The following is a 23,777-nucleotide window of genomic DNA, read 5'->3' on the forward strand; positions in this document are numbered from 1 at the left end:
TTTGGTAAGTTTTTGGACCTTGCCAACTGAGAACTCACTATGAACACTGTACTGGTTTGGTGAGTGAAGGAAGAGTAGTGGATGCTGTTAACTTTAACTTAACAAAGCCTGTGAGTGGTCTCCCACAGGGTCTTTACAGCAAATGCGGTGAGGAGGACTATAGGAACTGCTGGTCAGCCTGCCATGCACCACACTGCAGGCTGTGAGAAGCAGTACTGTGTCCAGCTGAGGAGCATTTGGTTTCTAGGGCCATCCCTCAAGGACCATGATGAGGAAAACATTGACTAACAGTACTTGTTAACACTTACACTTGTACACACCTGCACCTGGAGGGGTCCAACACTGTTTGGAGGCATCTGTGGGTCTCTCACATGAGGAGAACCTCCTGGCAGCTGGAGCTGCCCTCTAGCAGGGGCATCTAGGGACTCCAGTGGCACCAGGGAGCAAAGCGCTTGACCAGGAAAAGGACAAGAAACAACCAGCACCAACTGGTACATGGGTAAATCTGACTTCTATCAGGGAAAAAAATTTCACTGTGAGGGTAACAATCAAAACTCAGTACCAGACTGGATAAGGCAATGAGTAGCCTGTTCTTACTTGACCTACCTGACCTGCTCTTCTACCCTTAACATTCTCTGATTCTATCAGATTCCAATTATCTCTGAAATTAATGTTGGGGTTTGATTTTGAGGTTTGAGTTCTTCCTCCCCCCAACGAAAAAAAGAATAAAAGAGTGTTTATTCTTTTAATTCCACAACTGAAGGATATGTATTATTTTCCCCAGAAAATCCCATTCAACAGGAATTCTGTCTTTAAGCAGTTCTAATCACAGTCATATCTTGCTAATTTGATAGCTAATACAAATGCGATTTAAGATTTTAAATCTTTTTGGAGAGAAAAAGTAGCTACAAAATTCAGTCTGGTTTGGCATTCAAGTGACCCAATCAAAAATGATTACATTTTGGGCTTGGAACCTGTTGGGGTTTTTTTCTTATAAATTTGACTAGTAGGAGAAAACAATCTAAGTAAAGAATTTTATGGGGTTTTTTAATACAACACATTTATTATGAATGTGTTATTTGAATTTTTATAGTTAGACTTTCAATAGTTGATTCAATAGAGAAATGGAGACACTTAGAAGCAGAGCGATTTAGAAGGGATGAGTGCTTTTAGAATAAAACAGATCCTGTAAGCGTTTCCAGCTGAGCATCCCTGAAATTGTAAAATGCACCATCTCTCATATATCAAAGTAGTGAAATGCCAGGAAAGGAACATAGAATGAGATATTCACCATGGTCCTGGACCTGTTCATAGATTATAAGCATGAAATGTGAGTGAAAGATGCTTCAAAATATTTGCCCCTTTGAATCTCTGAAAGAGGACTATGACAGCTACTTTCTGGGGGTAGAAAGGGAAATCAAAGCTGCCTTTCATTCTTTTTTCTTGACAAATGGAGCAGAGAGAAATGACGATAAATTAATTCAGATTGCACTAGGAAGAGAAACTGTCATCCTGAATAAAAATAATTGTCCATTTTGTCCAATATCCTAACTCTTACTTAAATTTTCTAGTGCTTGTCAGCCAACATGCATCACAAGAAGATGCAATAAGCCATTATATTAAAAGTATGTTTACCTCAGGCATTTCTTTTTAAAAATTATTTGTCTTTTCTAAACAAAAAATAAAACATGGTTTTTTATTTAAAATTATCATTAAGAAAGTGTCAAATGTCTTTCTGAATCACCTAAAATTTCAGTCTTTGTGACCTTGAATTATGTCATTCTTTATGTTTCAGGTAGAAAACAAAAATCATGTTTATCTATTTTGAATTTATTTTATTTGATGGTACTGGATATGCTCTTAAATCTTGCTTTAGGATACAGGTTATGAAAGTTTCCAATCTATCATCTGCATAAATAACCTCAACCTTTCAATCTCCTCTTTATAGTCCTAATCACCTTAACCACTTGCCTCAAGTCCCCTTATATTACCACAGTGTCAGCCTCAAGATATGTTGTGTTCAACACAGCTGTCTATCACATGTGGAAACACTGCTGATTTATACAGTAGCGGTATGCATTCTTGTACTGATCTGCTTGTCTTCCTTATGCATCATACCATTTTGTCTGACTGTGAAAAGTAGCCTTCATTATGCTTTCCATAATTGACTCAATAAGGCTTTCAAGAACCCCAAGGTATTAAATCACTCAAAAAAGGAGAGATAAATACGATTCCTGTGTGCTTGCTATTTAACACTTCACCTTTCTTAATCCTACATGCATAGTCTAATTTTCTTTCAACTGGAACCTACAAAATTAGTATTTCCTCCATAAAACTGCAAGTAATTCACCACCTACATTTGGTATGTGTGTCAGGAGGCATAAAAGAGGCACACATTTATAGGACAACAGTTTCTGATTACGACTGATAACCGTAAAGGCAAGAAGACAAGACCAGCTGACCTCTCTGTTATGAAGTCAGTTTTTATGCAGAAAGCTTATGGAAATATTCTCATTAATAATTTAGATCATGAAATTAAAAAATCTGACCCAGCTGTTAGAGACTGTCTTGCCTGACTTATGATTGCAATTATCCACAAGGAGTGCAATTACATTCACAGTTAAGTTGTACTTCACAACTCATCTAGACTATGTTATCGAAAAAATTTTTTACCACTTTCCAATTCATATACCTAATATCAGGTACAAGGAATCTGACCAGAAGTCCTGCAATTTGGGAATCAAGATTTTGAAGGCCCTTGCCTATGGATAGTTCTAGAATTAGAAGCAGAACTAAGTCTTTTAAGTCTCTAACTGGGTATTAGATGTTATTTTTCTCCCCTTCTTAACACTTCTGGAAAATAATGTAATTCTAAACTTTTTTTCCATGACACAATAAAGAAAAACAGGCTATGCAATGGCTATGTTAACAGCCAGAAGAAAACTTTTTCAACTCTGCTTCTATCATAGTGGCACTTAGACAATTCACTTAGCAGAGGTCCAGATTTTAGGAAGATAATCCTGGGACAGAAATACCCTGGCAAAACGCTTAAGTTTGCTCACATAAATCTGGTTGCATTTGGAAGCAGTATATATTTATTAGTTTATCAGAGTATCTGTGCCAACAAGTAGCTCTAGGCTGAGCTAGTGATCGGACATTGTTTTGCATTTCAGCACAGGCCCTCCTGGCATAGAGGCAGTGCTAGCCCACCAATCTGTGCACAGCATTCCACTAGAAGATATAAAAGGTCCTTCATCATCTTCAATATTTGTTTACTTCTTATAAAAATAAATATAATATCAATTTTGCTTCCAGGAGGATTTTGAGGATTGATTTTCATGTAGAGTGTTGGAATAAAAGACCCTTCAATACTGTGAGGTATAAAAGGAATGCCCTTAGTCTGTATTTCATACTATGATTGACTCTTGTTTATATGTAGTAGGATCATAAGCTGTCTCCATTCAGAGCTGGACAGAAAAATCTGTATTTTGGGGAGAATTTCATAAAAGAAATTACCTAGTCTCACAAAATAAAAGACCAAACACACCCAAACCTCACAACCTAAAAAAACCTGTCACTAGAAAAACTTGTAAAGTAGCCTCTTAAGACCATTATGTTTTTGCACTTCCTAAAGAAATGGGTAGGAGCAAAAGTTCATTTGTAAGGAAGAGCTTAGGAAAAGAATGGGGAAACTGCATTCTAACAGACTACCCATCCTCTACAGTCACGTCTAAACACAGTATCTATTATTTACCCATAGCAACTTGTAAAAAGCTGAAGAACCTTTGTTCCTAAATCTCTTAGAAGCAAGAACTTTTTACAGTACCCTCACTCAATTGTTTGAAGAGGAGATACCTCTGACTTTCACTAGCTAAATGAAAGACAGAGCCATGTAAAAGGCCTTTTATACATAAGGAGAAGTGTAAAACATGCAGGAGCTGGAGGACAACAAGCCTGCATCCAAAAAGTAATTTCCTTTACTGTTTGAATACTGCACTGTTATCACATCAGTCATACAGTTGCATCAAAGCAACAGCGCTTCATCCTGGACTTCACTGTTTGCATCCAGGGTTTTCATTCAAGTCTGTTGCATGTGCTAAACACATTGTTCTTACTCACATAAGGCACATAATTAATTTGCAATGCAAAATACATTGCTAGTATCCACCAGAGAAAGGGATACAAGACATAAGTATAATAAATTTTTGTCCTCTTCCTTCCCTGTTATTTTATTTCAGTTTTTCAGAAAGTACTATGACATGAATTGAAAAATGTATAGTGCAACACACAACAGATGTTAATTTTTCAACACATAAATGAGCTACAGACTTTTTTTTGTTGTTGGGAGAGGAGGAACAGCTAAAATGACAGGTTTTCCAGTCATGGTTTCAAATGAAATAGGACTGATACAAATACTAAACACCAATCTGTAACAGTCCACTTCTCTTGCACGCAGATCCTCAACTCTACCTTCCGTGGGACAGCTTTGGGATGGCTAACTAGCAAGGGGAGAAATAATTAAAACTAGGATTAATTTTTGGGTACTGTATAACCCATATAACCCAACTGAATAAATAGCTCATAGCTATCAAAATAACAAACTGAATAGAATACATTATTCTAGATTCTTTACTGCTCATTAAAAGGATATACTGTATATATACAGTTAAAGGTGAAACACATTGAATATAGCTTCAACACTGCTGAACTCCTCAGCAAATGATTACCCCAAAACAATTGATTCCTGCCCACCAACCACTTCAATTTACTAAGTGAACTTGAGCACAGTCCATCCAACTCTTTCTCTTCCTAAAGTAGTCCAGATTACACTGCTGCAAAGGTCCACAAAATATTCGGAACAGGAGATTTTTAGTGTGAGAAAGAATCCAAATCAAGGTGCTGACTGATTCTTTCTGGATATACCATAGCCTGATCCACACTACAACTATCATAATTTCATTTAAAGAACTTACAATGTTCTTGTTTAGAACATACTATTACGTGTATTATACAGACTAATATGTGAGCACCACTGAACACAAGCCAAATTATTTCTTAGTGATTATACAAATAAGATGGAAAATAAAAAAATAGCTCTGAGTTTCCCTTCATTTACATCTTCCTACACACCCATGACTATTCATAGTAGACATTGTAATTCTATCATATGAAATATTTAGATATCTGTAATACCCGTACAAGATACAATGAAGGTAAGCTAGCCTCTTGAATTCACAAATAACTAATACTGAAACACACAAAGCATTTCCTAACCATTTTAACCTTCCATTTAATGCTAGAATACCCAGTCTCATACCACTGCAAAAATCCATTAAGCTTTTTCATCACTCATATCAAAATAACAGAAAATCCTCTAAAAGTATAAATGCTACACTATGCAACAGCACCTCATGTGTGGTAATAGATAAGAATTTGAGAGATGTGCATCACAGCCACTGTATTTTAAGGGTAAATTTGGGAAAGCAAAAGAGTCCATTTAGTAAGTAAATATGGTAGTTAGAAAGTCAGTGAACTGAGATCCCTTTTAATTTATGGACCTAATTTATAATCTTACATTTCCAAACCTATTTGTCTGTTTTATCTACTTACTGCATTCAGCCTTAAGACTAGACTGCAAACTGTCAAAGGCAGTGAGAAACTTTTTTTTTTTTAAATTTTTTCATCCTTACTATTAGTCCATATGGTGTCTGGAAAAACAGGGCTTGACTTTAGATTGGGTTTCCAACTTACTGCTGCTGGTATAATAAACTGCAAAAGCCAGGAAAAAAACCAACACCCTGGCTGCTCCTGAAGTGTTAGCTGATGTCAAAACACCACTTTTTTTTTACTAGTATGAAAATGGGTAGGCATGTATCCATAACTGAAATTCAGCTTGGTATATATATTTATTTTGGAATGTAACACTTTTAGTGAATGGTACAAGCACCTACTCCAGTTATAAAAATGCTGTCATAACCTTCAATGAAGAGAATTCATTTTCTAGTTTAAAATAGTCACTTCATTTCTCTAGTCAGATGCTCACAAATAGTGCACAAGCATAAAGAAATGGGAAACAATGGTGCTGCCTTCCTATCCATTACCCTACAGACCTCAAAGGGAACCAAAAAGGGTTGTTACACTGACAGCCAAGCTGATCTGATGAATGGGCATCTAAACTAGTCTGGTCCTGATGGAAGAGAAGGACACAGAGTCAAATGCACTATACCCATATTTCATAGATATAGGGTTTCATTTATTTCTACAGCTATGACTTTCAGCACCTAATATAATCTGTTATATTTCCATGTTTTCTTCTGCTTTGCCTCAATTTATCCCTCTTTTCTACACTTTAGTTGGGGTTGCTGCCAGCCTAAACCATACTGAAAAAGAAGTTGGAATTAAGCACCAAGTATTTTTTAGCTTTGTGTGGCAAACTTTACTGCGGCCAGAGCACCTCTATCATGAAGAGACAGGCATATTCTTTGGAAACAAATAAAAGACAAATATTCAGCCAGGTGGACACAATCCTAACGTGCCCTGAAAAGGAAAATTACTGTAATTTTTGGAGCCCTAATTCTCTGATTCTGAGTTTCTGCATGATTAACTTGAAACATTAACAAATATGCTAATTTCAATTTTCAGCAGATAATTTTCTAAGTTGATATGCTTTTATTGTACTACTCTCTCCCCTGCAGTGATGCACCTGCAATGAATTGCTGTGTGGAGGAGAGGAAAAGAGGAAAAACAGTTGAAAAGCAGACACAGAATGATGCCTATAAAATGGTAGCCTATTTGCACCTTCTGTCTGTAATCTTTAAAAGTACAAAAGCAGAGAAGAAGTCATTTGTCAGAAATTCAAAATAAGATCCTGTCTATATGTGTACATATATGTATATATATCAGATTTGGCAGAGAGAGAAGACATTCTCATACAGGCAAACATCCATCAGACACATCCATTGCACTGGAATATACCACACTTTTTGAGATTGGTTCCTTTTCATTGTAGGAGTGTAAATGAGTAGTCAGAAATGTAGGAGAATTCGACCCACTGACTTCGATCTGTAGGCTCAGGTTACAGCATTTCAAGATTTAATCCAACGTAGACCAGACTGCTGCAGCCCACAGTACCTTTGCTTTGGTGAAAGAGCAGGACAGCAATACAATTTGAAATTTCTCTCTACAACAGCAAGTAATGTTACGTGTGAGCGACTTGATTCCACTCAGGGAGGTGGTGGAGTCTCCTTCTCTGGAGATATTCAAGACCTGTCTGCACGCCTGTCTGTGCAATATGTTCTAGGGAGCTGCTCTGGCAGGGGGGTTGGACCCGATGATCTCTCAAGGTCCCTTCCAAGCCCTACAATTCTGTGATTCTGTGATTCCCAGAAAGGGGACTTCTAAATTGTAGCTGCCCAGTTTTGTACTGCGGATTACTTTTGTTATGCAACTGCTCATTTTGTGGGGGGAGGCACTAGGTAAAGCCCTCTGGACAAAGGTTCCTGGAACTGCTTAGAGAAAACCCTTGACAACAAATGGAAGGAACTCATCAGGAGGGCCAAGATTTCACCCTGATAGACAAGGACATTCTTAGCTACTTTAACTTTTACAATCTGTGCAGGCACTAGTTTGATGTGAACAAAGTACGGAGTCCAAAATGTTGCAGTTCCCATAATCAAGAGTATTTTTATACACTACTGGAGTTATTCTATTGACAATAAAATCATATCAGAATCTGTGCAGGGAAACAATTCAAAACTGAAAGATGACTGAGTTCTGTGGGAGGCATGTTTTATTCAGACCCACAGCTATAGCAAACAATTGAAAGATGCATTTGATGAATAATCCCTTTCCTCGAGCATCCTGGTATCTCATAAATAGTGGTATTAAACAGCTACAAGGATCTTGATTAACAGAACCAACTGTTCTATTTTTCTAATGCCTCCAATGAATATGGTAACCTAGATAAACTGCAGAACAGATGGAGAGAAAGATAGAAAGAGAAAAAATTATATGAATAAAAATTTCCATCTATACCGAAGTCCAGCGATATGTCTACGTATCATAAAGTCCAACTTGTATATTACAAACAAAGAATTAACTGGCAACAGTGTAATATTCAAATCTTATCAAGATGTCACCTTGCGACCAATGCAAGTTTGTTGCATGAACAGTTAACAGAAAGAACTGCAGTCCTAAATGCTGGCTGCTCAGCATACTGCTTTTTTTATTGAATCTACCTTGGATGTTGTCCTTAAAACAGTTTTTGTTAGTTTTGAGAAATTAAAACCTTGTAGAACTGCAGAATGATGTACTGAGGAAACAGATGTGTGACTATTGATAATGACTTTGTGGTCTTTTGTAACATAAAATAAATGTTTTAGAGACGGATCAGAGACAGTGATATCAAAAAAGATACTTTTGAGAAGGTACTGGCCACATGAAAATCTAGCTTCATGGGAAAATACCAACCTGAAACACAGCCTTGTCAGCACAACAATGTGTACCACACCTTCTACATATGTATGGTATGTACTCATTAGATTAAGCAAGATATTAAAAAGATTCCATGAAGTCATTTCCCTAAGCAATGTTCCATTTGAGAATGAAAAGTTAGCACATTTAGTCTTGCTAAGCATTTCTTCAAAAAATAGACCATTCACATTAAATTATTTACATAACTGAAGTATCTTTATTTGCTGTACAACAGCATTAACAAAGCAAAGTTATGTTTTAAAAAATTTGTGTGCTTGTGTGTACATACACATACACTGTCTTCATCTATAAAAATATATAAATATATATACACAGAGGCACACTTGGGAAAAAAAGAAAAAGCTATAAAATATACACTCCACCTGTAAACTAAAACAAGCAAGGAACTACCGGAATTGTTTTTGTATACAAAAGCTAAAGACTAGCTTTTAGCAGCAAGTATTTTCTGACAGCATATGTGTAACTTTGTTTTCATTATATAAGAATCAAAATTTCCTCCAACACTGAGGCCTCACATCATAAGGGAGAGAAATAACTGGTTCATTTTGAACATGAGAAGTAAATGCTACCGTTGGAAAACTCCTACTACTAAGCATACTCCAAAAAGGATTTTACTATTTAAACTGGAAAGAAAAATATTATTACACGTGCTGCAAAAGCCTGGGTAGTGCACATTATTGCTGGACATCAGACAATCCATTGCTGTTTAACTTTCAGTTGCTTTCCAGGCAACAGATGATGGCATAAACCGCATACCGAATACGTATTTTTGAAGATGTTGCAAGTGTGAAAAAAGTGCAATACCTCCAAAAAAATGAAATCAGGTCATTCTCAAATGCAGTAACCAAACACAGAACTATTGTCTGCCAGATCTCATTTATTCTCTAAGGAAGAAGTTCTAAGGTTTGGGGTTTTTTGTGGGTTTTTTAACGTACTTAGGAATAATTACAACATGAAATGGAAGACAAGCAGTCCTGCAGAGTGGAGAAGACTTCTGAATATTTCATTAAAACACAGAATTTTCAAATTACCATGCAAGGTCATAAAGGCTGTCAATCCATTTTCCCTGTCTGCAGCTGTTGTAATAGCCTCAACAAAATAGATGAACTAAAAGAAAACAACAGGAAATCCTGTAATGCAAAGGAAAAATTGAATGAAGAGAGACAGAAGGGAGTACCACCAAATCTGAGGGAAAACAGAGCCTGTATGAAGAAATATACAGTCAAGAAGAAATCTAAAGGCTTATAGGCAACACATGAGTTATACAGCTGAGATGATTTGATAACTTGATTTTTGAGATGTGAAGGAAGTTCACATTGGAACAATTACCATTGGATAAATAAAGCATTCCTAGTGCAGCCACAACTATCTGCATCCTTAGTCCTTCAGCTCAAAGAAATATCTGAGCACAGTGGATAAGCTTCCAAGCTATTTAATTTCTGATACAAGCAGCATTACTAATAACTAACATGACAAACATAAAGTCAAGGCAGCAGGTTGTTGGAAAGAGCAGGTTCAAAATATTTTCATACATCCACATAAGGCAGTAAGACCTGAGAGGTGTTAATATCAAATACAATTTTCTGTTTACATGTTTGAGATATGTAGAAATTCAATATATAGTCATTATCATCAGAAGTTATGTGAATATCAGTTCTGGTGACCTACAACTTAAAAAAAAAAAAAAAGTCTCTCTGATGCTTCTGTTTCTCTTAGGTAGTACAGAAAAGGCATCATCTCTTCCATCATAAGATGGAGTGATGAAGCAACTTTCCTCACTCATTATCAATTAGTTACAAATTGGAAATACTTGGTAAACTTCAGACTACAACTTAAACCCTGGACCTATGTCTGTAGCCCAAAATGTTTCTTCAATAAGATTCATAACCTTTTAAGAACAAGAAAAAATACAAAATTACACAGTGAAAGAAAGAAGCTACTAAGTCACACAGGTGACCAATTATGGAACCAACTCAATTCCATCAACAGAACACATCCATGAGCAATTAATATGATTTTCAAAACAGAATTTTCAGAACAGGTAATTGTTTCATTCACAGGTGCTCGAACACTTGCGGGAAACTGTAGTCCTTTTTCAACTGAGCCTCCTTTTTGGCAGGTTCTTTACTGATCATTTTTTTCTTGAGGGGTGAAGGGAACAAAAGGCCTTTGTGAGGAAGGCAAGAAATGTTCCCCACTTTAATTTGCCAGTAGTTAGGAGATGAATGTGAGGGCAAGGAGGTGGAGAACAGGAAGTGGATCAGCTTCTTGGCATTATTAGAGTGCCTCCCTTTACTAGAAGGTGGCTGGTTTTCCATTATTTTTTTCAAATAGCCCTCTGATGTCTAAACCTATCTAACGAAGAGCCCTAGATGTCCATACTGTGGATAAAATGTAGAAAAGGACCAGGTAGCAACCACAAGGAAAGCAACTGTTAGGGAAAAGGATTGGTTGTAAGAAGAAAATAATGGGTGAAAAGAGCAAAACACATTTGAGGGAAGTGGAGCAGCCTGACCACGTGCCTTCAGAAGGATAGGAGTTACAATTATGCACTTACTAGGGAAACAATTTTATGTAAACCTTAAACAAGTTAGATGGTCTTATTTTTGTAATCAGATACTTTTCTGTGACTATTGATAGGTAACATTATAAAGATGTTGCATCCTCATTCTCTGCTTCAGACAATCCTGAAAGGGTGACAAAAGGAAACAAGATTCAGGGTTGAGGAGTATAAAGATACACAATTGGAAGAGGCAAAATTAAGTTTTAAACATACTTCAGAATCACAAAATTTCCTACAAGAAACTAATTAAAGCAACAATAAAGAAGCAGAAAGAAAATATAATGTATGCAAGTTATTCAAAAGAGCTATGAAATGGGGAATATGATAAATATTAGTTAATCTTGTCAAATAAACATCAGAAACAAACTATGTAAAGGATGCGCAAAGTTCCACCTAAAGGGCGACAGTGTTAGCACACTGTGTGTATTGTGGGGAGAAACAACTGATCTCTGAGAAGGGACTGGTAAAGAGGAAGAGGGAGAAAGAAGAACAGGAGGTGCCTCAAGTCTGCAGAACCAGCTCCGTGGCTTTTAATCAAACTGCTATCTTCCTTCTGATAAACTATGTTAACTGAGCCTTGATGCTAACTTTACGGAGAGTTCACCTTCAAACCCCAATATCAAGTCTTCTCTGTTCCCTTTCAACACTCTCAACTTTTCCTCAGAGAAATTTAACAACCTGGACACAGAAGTTATGTATAGTATTGTAGCACCAATCTTATCAATTATGTACTGATAATCAAAATGACCTCTTCATGTCTTTTTGTACATTAAATTGAAACATAAATCACCATAGCAACACCAGGGTTAGTGGGTACCTTTCAAAGACAGCTTTTTCCAGAATATTACTCCCTGTTACACAGATTTGCCCAGCATTTGGCTTTATTAAAATGCTTTTATTTAGAATAGATTCAGTTTGTCAAGTAACCTAACTCACTGTTTAGGACTGGTCTGACTCATTACCATTCTACCAATCCCCTGCAGCAGTTGTTTTTTTCTTTTTTAAAATAAGAAAGGTTACAGTTACTTCTCTGCCATTGATGTAAATAATCAAAAGGCAGAGATGAAATTCAGTGAAAATTCATTGAAAGCTCCACAGTTTGATATTTCACTATTGATGATGGCCTTTTGTCAGCTACAATTTCTTAATTAAGTTAGCTTTCAGATGTGCTTTAGAAGAACTGTATATTGTTGATCTCTTGAATTGTAATGGGAGAAATATAAAATTTTGACCAATATCTTTCAAAATAGCTAACACCAGCTGCTTCAGAGAAAGACTTAAGCAACCATAAAAAATATTTTTGCATCAACTTGCTTCCACTCCAACACTTTCCATGGCTAACATCCAAGAAGTTCAAAGACACATAAGTTTTAACAGCATTTCTGTTTCTGTAGTTCTTCATAGTATATAAACAAAAATAGCCACTTTCAGGCTTTTTAAAACATATTAGCACAATCTTAGTCTCCATAATGGTTTATGGCAATGAATTGCAAATGTTATCTATTACTGTGTGAAAAATATAATTTTACTCATTTTGAATTTCCTACAATTTAGTTTCACTACATCTCAGGTTCCAACTGTATTTACAGCCACAAGAGACTGGATCCGAAGTTGGTATCTTCCAAACACTTCTAAGATGTAGAATGCTACAGAATTAATTCATTTAGCCCTTCAATATGAATATCTTCATTCTGTAGTGCTGGTCCCTTAATGATTAAATGATCCCACCCTCTAGCTTATTGCCTTCTTTTGCATATTCTCAGAATATTTTGTTATTTATCCATGGTTAGCTAGTCACCCCTTAGACTTTTTCTTAGCTCTCCTGATTATTTTGTACATATACTGCCTGCTGTAGTTTATGATAATTTTATTGGACTTCATAGAGCTGGTTTCTCAATTTTCTCAAGGCTATTTGGCTCCAATGATTCTGTCATGCAGTCATTGCAAGCTCAGTCTAACCTTTCTTCTGCATGCTCTCTATGCATCTGCAAAACAATAACCATCAATCGTGTGCCCCAGCTGTGTAGAAATTAATTATGCATGTCTGTTATAATATATGAATGTATTATGCTTGCACACATAGGCATTTCCTGACTTAAAAAGAAAATGCTAACTGTTCTCAACAAAAGGTGAGTTTAATTCCAAGTTTTGTTTCATTAGAATACACCCAAAAATTAGGAGTAAACCTTCCACAAAAGAAACTTAAACCCCTAGAAATTACAGTGTGCTTTGTATGTTTAAAGTTATTGGTATTAAAATGATTACAATTAATTTTATTTAAAGACTGCTACTTACCTCTAATATTTGCATTTGGAATGCTGTCAGGTAACTCTGAGTTTATTTTATGTTACTGTGGTGTGCTGACCCTGGCCAGCAGCTAAGTACCACACAGCTGGTTGCTCAAGCTTCCCCTCCTCCAGCAGGATGAGGGAGACAACAGGAAGAGAGAAAGTGAGAAAAGTTGTGCGTCAAGATAAAGACAGCTTAAGATGCAAAGGGAAGGAAAAAAAACCCCAAAAATACGACAAAAACCAAGTGATGCAAAGGCAATCACTCACCATCTCCCACAAGTAGACTGATGCTCAGCCAGTCTGATAGCAATGGCTACCTCCTAAAAAAATCCTTCCCCATAGTTTTTATTGCTGAATAGGATACTAAATGACATTGATGAAATCTCTGGTCAATTTGTGTCAGCAGTCTAGGTCATGTACCCTTCCAGATTCTTGCTCACACACAGTTTACTCACCACAGCAATGCAGGGTAGAATGGGAAAAAGAGCCTTGACACTGCAAGTAATGCTCAGAAACAGCCAAAACACTGATGTGTTACCAACACTGTTTTTACCACAAATCCAAAGTACAACACCATAAGGACTTCTATAAAGAAAATTAATTCCAGCCATACCCACTAGCCAGAACTAGAAATTATCAAAGCTCCATCTTCAGTGAAATGCTGGCATATTTTGCTGAAGTGATGTCTCTTGTCTGTTTTTGGCATTGGTCATCAACCTAAATCACATAGGGATTTTTTGCAGTTTCATTTAAGAAGGGACGTGCACACTGCTACACTATACCTCCTGGTCTGGGAGACAAGAGACAATATTTTGGTTTCTACACAATCCTGATGCCTCAAGGGCTCAGTACCAGAAAGAATAGCCAATACCACTGCTTATGCTCAGATCCATGCTTTGTCAAAGGAGCTCTCAAGTCCAAATTATTTTAGAAATCAAATAGCAGCATCCTATGATCTTCTCAATAACCCAGCTGTTTGCTCTAGGGGGTTTTGAAAATTCATTTGACTACTTTGACAACAGAAAGTTTGACTGCCTTTGAATCTGCTTTCAAAGACAAAATTATACCGGTCAAGCTATTGCCCATAAAGTATTCTGGTTAGCTTTGACAATGATGGATACTTTTCATGACCATTTCCCAGATCTCTTATACCTACACTTCACAACCATCCTTAATAATGAATGACAGTCATCTACAATGAATGATAATTTTCCAGTACTCTCATCCCCAAAGAAATTGTATTATCATCACATTTTCTTGCTATAATTTGTCAGACTGAAAAATACAGAGTCTCTGATTACTAGATTCTTTATTAATACAATAACTTGAACAAATACTCAGTTATGTGTTTTAAAATGCAGATGGTAAAAGGTATCAAGTTCTTAGGTACAGTACACTCTGTTTTCATTACTTTAGGAACTGTAAATCTTACTCTTTAATGAAAATGCAGTGTCAAGAAGGCAGACTGTTTTTATTTGAAATTGGTTCAGATATCCTAGCTGAGCCTGGAAGAAATAAGCAACTGAATATTATAAAATAAAGTGATATTCAAAATTGTATTTTGAATGCAAGTCTTGTTTTCACCATTTATAGGAATGGATGTTTTATTTGCTTAGTGAAGGGTTTTATTGTTATATAGTTCCATCTTCACTGATTCAATAGGGAATGAAATAGTCCTGTAAAAATATCCTCTGGAAAAATTAACCCAGTCAAGTTTGAACTTTGTGAGAAAAGGTCTCATCTTAGGACACAATTCTTAGCACTGATTACTCATTACTGCCAGATCAAATTGAATACATCTTAGAAATAACACAAGCGTGGTTTAAATTATTATTTCCATTACTGTAATAATGTAGGTCCTCTATCACAGACCAGGACCACTTTGTGCCTGTGTTCTATAGAAAGAAAACAAAAAGGAATGCACATAGAGCAAAATACTTGACATGTTACCAAAAAAAGACTATACACTAGATATAAACCATCAAATAGAAAGAGACATGGTAAGTATAGATGCCTGAGAATACCAGGAACAATGAGAATCACAGAATCACAAGGTTGGAAAAGACCTTTAAGATCATCAAGTCCAACCATTCCCATCCTATGCTAAACCATATCCCCAAGTACCTCATCAACCTTTTTCTTAAACACATCTAGGGACGGTGACTCAACCCCCTCCCTGGGCAGCCTGTTCCAGGCCCTGACAACTCTTTCAGTGAAAAATTTTTTTGTAACATCTAATCTGAACATGCCCTGGCACAGCTTCGTGCCATTTCCCCTTGTCCTGTCACCTGGCTGAAAAGACCACTGCCTACCTCTCTACAACCTCCCTTCAGGTAGTTGTAGGTGGTGATAAGGTCTCCCCTCAGCCTCCTCTTCTCCAGACTAAACATCCCCAGCTCCCTCAGCCACTCCTCATATGATTTGCCCTCCAGCCCCTTCACCAACCTAGTTGCCCTTCTTAATGAGAAAACATTAATGAACTTGGTGGGCACTAACATTAGAGAACTTGAGTCTTGCATTTTGCAAAGTATCACATTATTGACTTTTATTAGAAGGTTTTAAGGAGAACAAGTTTCCTAGTGTTTCAGAATGAGGACCTGCTCCCAGGCTTGCAGGGCAGGAAAATGGAAAGCATGACGGAACTTCTTTTAAAACAAACATGCAAGGGAGCCTGAAAAAACATGCTCTTTGAGAGGACAAATGTTCATCTATTTGGGGCAGCAACAGCTTTTATTTCTTTTTTTAAAATTTATTTTCATATGGGTAGAGATATTTTAAATATTTCATATCTGAGGTAGATCTCGCCAATATTTATCCGTTGTCAGTACGTGTCAAAGGAGGTAACTGCAGCATGCTAATGCTGATGCAGTGAGAGAATGCCTGTGTGCATGGCTACATGAAACAGAAGGGTGGCAAGATGACTGAAATGATATAGAGTGAATTACAGTATTTATAGATGTGTCTGCCTCAGAAAGTACTTAATTTTCTACTTACAGGCTGATTCAGCACCACTTGTATGGTCTAGGTGTGCTGTCCGTGGAACATGGGGCATCCTCTCTGAGTCCTGCAGTAGCTTCAGAAATACCTTTTGTGAAGAAGGAAAAAAAAATTCAGAATCCATTTTCTTATATAGATATATAAATATCCTAAACCATCCAGACTGTCAGATATTCATAGTGGCTGCTGTAGCCATCCTGCAACTGTAAAATCAGTCAAGTATTCCAGTAGAGGAATCCTGGGGATAAGGGGAATGGAATAAATGCCAAAAGATGCAAAAACATCTATCCAAAGCATTTTTGGCCCATGAATACTGGCTGCTCTTGATTGACATTTTATACTCGTAAGATGTGGCATATGTTGGAACTCAGTTACTGCAGTTTTTACCAAGGACATATTGACAATTTCGAACATCTTCTGATACTTGAACTAGAAATACATGGACACAACTAGAACTGCTACCAAAGAGTTCTAGTTGTAGCAGTACAACTAAACCTAATGTACAAAATCCTACAGAACTGAGAATCCACAAAGCTCTGGGAAGTGTCCATAGATTTATGCAACCATGTGAGCAATAATCCTATTGGAAGACATTTAAAGGACAATGCAATTACCAAGCACAGTCAACATTAGCAAAGTCCTATCTGACTATCTGTCCTATCTGACTAGCACCATTAGCACTCATATCCCAAATTGGGAGATGATGATAGGATCTTCTTACCTAAAATCACTGTGGAAAAAAAAAGAAAAAAAAAAAAAGGTAACAATCTAAAACCCCGCACTAGAGTAAAATTATAAAAGTTGAATCTTCCTGAGCAGGGGGACACACATCAGAAGGGAATTTAACATAACCTTCGTAAAATCCAGCCAAATTCACCAACTTTATAATCATGAGATCTATTTAAATGGCATATATACTTTGTCAAATAGATTTGTGTTTGACCTACTACTTCTTGCTTAATCCTGTTTCACAGTTCCTTCCACATAAAGTCCTTTGAATTTCCCTCAGCCATGAAAAGGCTTGGAACAGCTTTCATAGTGAGTCAGTTATTAACACTCACCTCACTTCTTGTAAACTCAAATGAAAAATAAGATTAATATTTTCTTATCTTAACCTGAACTGCAATCTGAACAGTGATCTAGGAACTTCAGATAAAAATAAAGACAACAAAAATTAACAGAAAACAGAGCTACCATGAGCATCTCTAATTGAAAAGCAAGAGTACAACCAAGTTTTACTTTCTTTTGATGAAAGCCTTCTTGCTTTCTTTTCTCTGTTTAGGTTGAGCTGCAAGACATAGATTATAACCACTGTGCAACTTTCAGAAATCATTAAGAAACCACAAAGCAACCTGATACCAACTGTAACAAAAAAAATTCTTTGTTTCCAAGAAGCTCATATGAGAGACAATAAAAGGCAGTCAATGTGGAGTACTTTATAGTTTTGGAAAGGTATTTTTTACTTACTGAAGTCTGACTGTTACATAAACCATGTTTCACTTTATCAAGATAATCACCATTTAACAGTGGTTATTGACTGCATTTCTAACCTGCTAACTTTCAGGGAACATTTTTGGTCATTAACAACTGGAAGGCCAGAAAAATATTAATACCTCCTGACATTTCTGTATTAGACCCTGGAGGGAGATCTTGACTGCCCAAAGCCAAATTCTCATATGTTGCCTTGGATCTGCTTGCTTATGGCTCCTCTGTACACCAATTCTGTCAAGCAAACAAAACTAAACTGAATGGACTAAACTCAGATAGGAACTGCTCCTCTCTGGCAAGGATGAAGGTCACACTGCAAAACATTGCCTACATATACTCAGTTCAGTGTCAAAATTCCAGCTGGGGTTGCAGGCAGACATTTTCTTCTTTAATCACGTTACATCACTTGAAGAGACAATGTAACTGTGCCTTTAAGAAGAAACAAAGCCACCAAATGCTTTTCTAATACATATTTGCCTAGAGTAGCTTTGCTAAAGCAACTATTTTGATACAGCTATAAAGGCAGAAGGCCACCTCCACTGCCCAGTCCTCTCCACAGTATCCAGGCAGCTCTCAAACACCCCATTACTGGGAATCATTAGGGACCAAACTGTACAAAAGAAATGACAATTTATCCAATGATGCACTAAATATTGTAGAAAGAAGCAATATTAGCCTAACATCGTTATTAGCAGAGTAAGTACCCTTGAAAACACACACAGATCTGAAGAAGTCAGAACTAGACACTACGGCAGAGACAATGTGTTCTTGCCACGTGTCCTTAAAGACTGGAAAAATTGACAATGAGAAGGTGTCTTCTAGACCTGAGCAGAGCATTCCTTTCCCTAGGGAATGGTTAACAACTTCTACTGAATTTCTGCTTTGGCTTGCAAGTCCGTATCTGAGCAAGGACTTGTCCAGATAGCTGTCTGTAGGGAAGACTGAGGAGACAGATTTTTTTTTGCACACCCTATAAGCTGTACTAGGTAGGTAGTCCCTCATTTCTTCCAGATTCCTGCTTTGGGACAACATCATAAAAACAAGATGGTTTGGGTTCAAAGGGACCTTAAAGACCATCTAGTTATCTAGTTCCAACCCCCCCTGCCATGGGCAGGGACACCTTCCACTAGACCAAGTTGCCCAAAGCTCCATCCAACCTGGCCTTGGACACTGTCAGTGAGGGGGCAGCCACAGCTTTTCTGGGCAACCTGTTCCAGTGCCTCACCACTCACAGTAAAGAATCACAGAATCACAAGGTTGGAAAAGACCTTTAAGATCAAGCCCAACCACTCCCGTCCTATGCTAAACCATAGTTTCTTCCCAATATCCAATCTAAATCTACCCTACTCCAGTTTAAGGCCAATACCACTTATCCTATCACTACATGCCATTCCATGTAAACAATCCCTCTCCAGCTTTCCTGTAGGCACACTTTAGGTACAAGAAGGCTGCTATAAGGTCTGCCCAGACCCTTTTCCAGGCTGAACAACCCCAACTCTCTCAGCCTGTGTAATTAAGGAGTGGTGCTTCATTCAATTAACGTCCTGGTTAATTTTCTTCATAGTAGCTAATATGGGGCAATGTTTTGGATTTGCAATGGAAACTATTGATAATATAAGGATATTTTTTATTTGTAGAGGTGGTTTTTGTCACTGTAATTCTGCTTCTCACACTGCCCTGCCAGCAGGATGGATGGGGGAGCACAAGGAGTTGGGAGGAGACACAGCTGGGACAGCTGACCCCAAGGAATATGATGTCATGCTCAGCTTACAAGGGGCTTGGGGAAAAGGAAGGATGGAGGGGGCTGCTGGTGGTGTTCAGAATGATGACATTTGTCTTCCCAACTAACCATTACACATCATGGAGCTCCACTTTCATGGCTGAACACCTGCCTGCCAATGGGAAGTGGTGAATTAATTCCTTGGTTTGCTTTGCTTTTTGTGCAGCTTTTGCTTTACTAATTAAACTGCCTTTATCTCAATCCATGAGTGTTCTCACTTTCCCTCTTCTGAATCTCTTCCCCATCCCACCGCAGGTGTCGGGGGGCCGTGAGTGAGTGGCTGCATGTGGCTTAGTTGCCAGCTGGGGCTAAACCACAACATTGAAGCAAATTTAGTATTAGTGAGATCTGAAAGTGTCAGGAACCAATTTTGTTAGAACTTAAAGATTCTTTTGAAGTGTGAATGGAAGCCTTGTTGCCCTTGAAGAGTAAGATTTTTAGAGAATGCCAGTGTCCCTCAGATTGAAGAAGAATAATGGCGAGTGTATGAGAGAACAAAAAGAAAGCATAAAATAAAAATTATAGCACATTTCTTCCTTTAAAGTCAGAGTTCTTTGTTTCCAGATTGAATTGTTTGAATAGACTAAATAGGACTATTATGTGCTATCCATTTAGTTGCCAATGCAAAGAGGCTTTTGATAAGAAAATGGAGAACTGCAGTTCTAACGACTAATGATGAGATGCGTAGATGACAGAAATCAGCCCAAATTAATGCATTAAGTCTTCAAGCTGAAAAATGATACATCAATATCTAATACAACCTTTAAAGGTGTTTTTTTTTAAACTCTCCTGTAGAAAACAACCAAAAGCAATCTCTCAACAGAGTAACAGATACAGCACACTGAGGAAGCTTCTTTGTGATCCATGACAACTTCACATTTACTTTATCAATGCCAGATCTGGAAAGTCCTAGGACATATTACAGGCCCATAGTCCAAAAAAGTTCTCATATATGTTACCTCAGAATCTATAAAGTTTGGCAGTGAACAGTATTCTTTATGATAGCACATTAATCACCCTGTATAATTTGAAAGAAAATAATTTTTCAATAATCTTTTAACTTCCATTATATAATTTTATAGCAGGAATGCAATTTCCTCTAGAGGATTATGTAAAATGTTTATTAAAACTTGTAAGACTGATTCCTCCTCCTCCTGACTGCCACAGCAAATGCTTGCCATTATTAACTTTATATACTGTGGTCATTTATAAGAAAAACACTGAAGAGATTTCCCACACACCCACCATAACCCCCCTTTACAAATAACACAGTTGTATAAAGCTTAACTCCAAAGAAGACCACATAATTCCTGGTAGATCATTCTTTGCACTGCAGTTTAAAAAGAAATGTGCAAAACTAGAACCTTTATGCTTGCTCAGGGTCCTAAAAACCTATGTAGCAAATCAATACAGTCCTAAAGATGTCTCCCAGTGGCTCACTTCAGGACACACTTCAGATCCACGTGGTGGAGTACTGGTTCAATAAATTTCATGAAGAATTGTAATTTTACATCAACTTGAATTATTTGGGTTCTACTTATGTTTTTGCAGATTATAGAAGATGAACAACTCTAAACTTGCACAACAAACCCAGAGCTGCTCGTGAAGTTTCAAATATCAGACCCCATTAATTCTCATGTATATATAGCTCATGCAGCAAAAATACAATGCATATGTGACGTCTGACAGGCCTTAAAGTGTATCATTTTCATAAGACCAGGAAAGTCCATCATCATCCCTGGTGGATATTGTGTTCCAGCTGACCACAGTACTATATTATATCATCTCATACATTTCCAGGGAACAGAGAGAGAAGGGATATACCCCTTTTTCTTTTAGAGATATATAAGTATATTTATATATATATTTAAAATAAATATCACTACCGGAATCTTCATTTCATTATTTCTTGTGGATTCTTTTTTCTAACATATGTTAAATTTTCTGTTAGCAAACAGTACAACTTTTTCTGTCTTTACTACTATAGATAATCACTGGAGAAATCAATTTCACAAAGTGGTACTAAATGAATTGTGCCATCAAATAAAAACAGATGTGTTTTGTGCATAAACAAATACTGACAACAGCCTCCTATCATCACTTGAAGAAGTGGAAAAAGTTATCTTTTCAAAAGGATCTCTAATACAGAACTTGTGGTTTACAGAATCTCGGTAGTTATAAATTTTAGTCTACATAAATCAGTCCAAGGAAAATAATTTCTCATTGATAAAGCTATTTACACAGAACTGAATTCAGCAGCAATGTAGTAGAGTCTCTTCTTTTCATTTGGGGTATGTATACATATATACACACACAATGTGCATATATATATATTAGTGTGTGTACATATGTTCATATATACATATATGTAAGTGTATCTGTTTATACACACAAAGTACTCTTTAAAGCCTAAGTTTTAAAACTTCATAAGTCAGAGAGTATTCTCAGCAATTAATTTTTCCGTCCCAAGAGCTACCCGAACCTCCAGCCTTGCAAGTTCAAAGCTCATTAGAGTGCTAGAGATTAAGGCAACTAACAGTGGTTGTCATTAAATCAATGATACTTTAAATTTTCCTTAACTAAATTCAGAAGCAAACAGTTCCTCAGTCTTCACATCGGATTCTTGAAATCAGAAATTTCATAGAAGAGTGGGTAGTGAAATTAACAGTACAGAAAAACTATGAAGCATATATTTTGACTGGGATTGGTCTTTTTTAGAGAACATCCTTCTTACAAGAAATTGCTGTGCCGTATGAAAGACAGGATCAAGGGTAGTTGCAAGCTAATACAGGATTCTCTAACCAAGCAAATGCCATTACACAGAGAAACTAAAAGTACCTCTTCCAAGGTGGTGTCAGAAATGCCATAGCCAGTCACATGAAGATGATGAAGGCTTTGATCTAAAGCCTGGAAAAGACCTTTAAAAGAGGTCTTATCTGCCCTCTCTGGAATCACATAGGTCAGCTCAGTCCCACTGTTCTCTTTCAAGAAGGCTTCTGGGATATGGGTCTGTACCAAAGATGTGACCTGAACAGTATGCCTAGGATCCTGGACTTCAAACACACAGGGCTATGAGGAGAGAAAAATAATAATGCACAAAACATTAAATGTTATAAGTAGTATGGCATTTGATATTAGAAAGCATACAGAAAAATTTCCACCGATGAAACTGCATCAAACCTGGGACACAGAGATTACTTCCCAGAAATAAAGAACCATGAGACAAAGCCCTTTTCAGTTAAATATTGGCATTCATAATTTTCAAATATGAAATTGTATAATGATAATAACATCAACGATGATGATAATAATGCCCCTACCCAAAACAACTAAGAAAGCTGATAAAAACATGTTTTGCTGGCTCTCTAGTAATCTATATCACATGTTACTTCCTGGCAGAGGCATATGGCTCCCTTAGAATATATGAAGCTATTACTTGGCAGGCACTGTACAGAATATTTTTACTATACCTTTTTTATGAGCGTTAAACTGTGTCCCTGGCCATATGTTTCTCTCAGGTAAGAGGGAGAACCACAGCACCTCAGCTGGCCATGCTGCAGGATGGCAATGCGATCGCTGAGCACCTCTGCCTCATCAAGGTGATGAGTGGTAAATATCAGTGTGCAACCTGCATCAGAAAGGTGGGTACATGATCACAAAACCTGGTTTCTAAAGAAACTCATCTTCCTTTCATGACAGTCCTTTAACCTTAAAGGAACATGTTTCAGGTCGCTGCAAAACATAACTGCAAGACACAAGCAAAACCTGCCTTCAGGTTTAAAGTCTGAGTTAGCTTCAGGTCTAAACTTGCTTTGCCTTGTATTGTACACAGTATGCAGTATTAAGCCATTACAACGTCAAAATGGTGTAAGACCTTAAGAGAACATACTAGGCTTCCATGACAAGATTTTGGTAGCAGGGGGGTTAGAGGGGTGACTTCTGTGAGAAACTGATAGAAGTTACCCCTATGTCTGATAGAGATGATTCCAGCCAGCTCCAAGACAAATCTACCACTGGCCAAGGCTGAGCCCATCAGTGACAATGCTAGTGCCTTTGGGATAACGTATTTAAGAAGGGGAAACTAAAAATGCAGTGTAACAACAGCATCCAGATGTGTGATAAGATCTGAGAGGAACAACTCCACAGATAACAAAGCTAATGAAGG

General features: G+C 37.2%; 1 protein-coding gene across 1 annotated transcript in view; it reads right to left on the reverse strand.

Annotated features, from left to right (window-relative positions):
• Window positions 1-23,777, reverse strand: part of ABCA13 (ATP binding cassette subfamily A member 13) — a gene marked incomplete at both ends in the record, with an annotated part of 110,587 nt that overhangs the window by 69,863 nt on the left and 16,947 nt on the right. The window contains 3 exons of the mRNA XM_084260630.1: window positions 321-512; window positions 22,451-22,681; window positions 23,083-23,240. Of these exons, the coding sequence (XP_084116756.1) occupies window positions 321-512; window positions 22,451-22,681; window positions 23,083-23,240 (581 nt within the window). The remainder of the gene's footprint in view (window positions 1-320; window positions 513-22,450; window positions 22,682-23,082; window positions 23,241-23,777) is intronic.

The sequence above is a fragment of the Gallinula chloropus genome (assembly GCF_964237585.1).
Source record: "Gallinula chloropus genome assembly, chromosome: 2".
In the NCBI taxonomy this organism is placed as follows: domain Eukaryota; kingdom Metazoa; phylum Chordata; class Aves; order Gruiformes; family Rallidae; genus Gallinula; species Gallinula chloropus.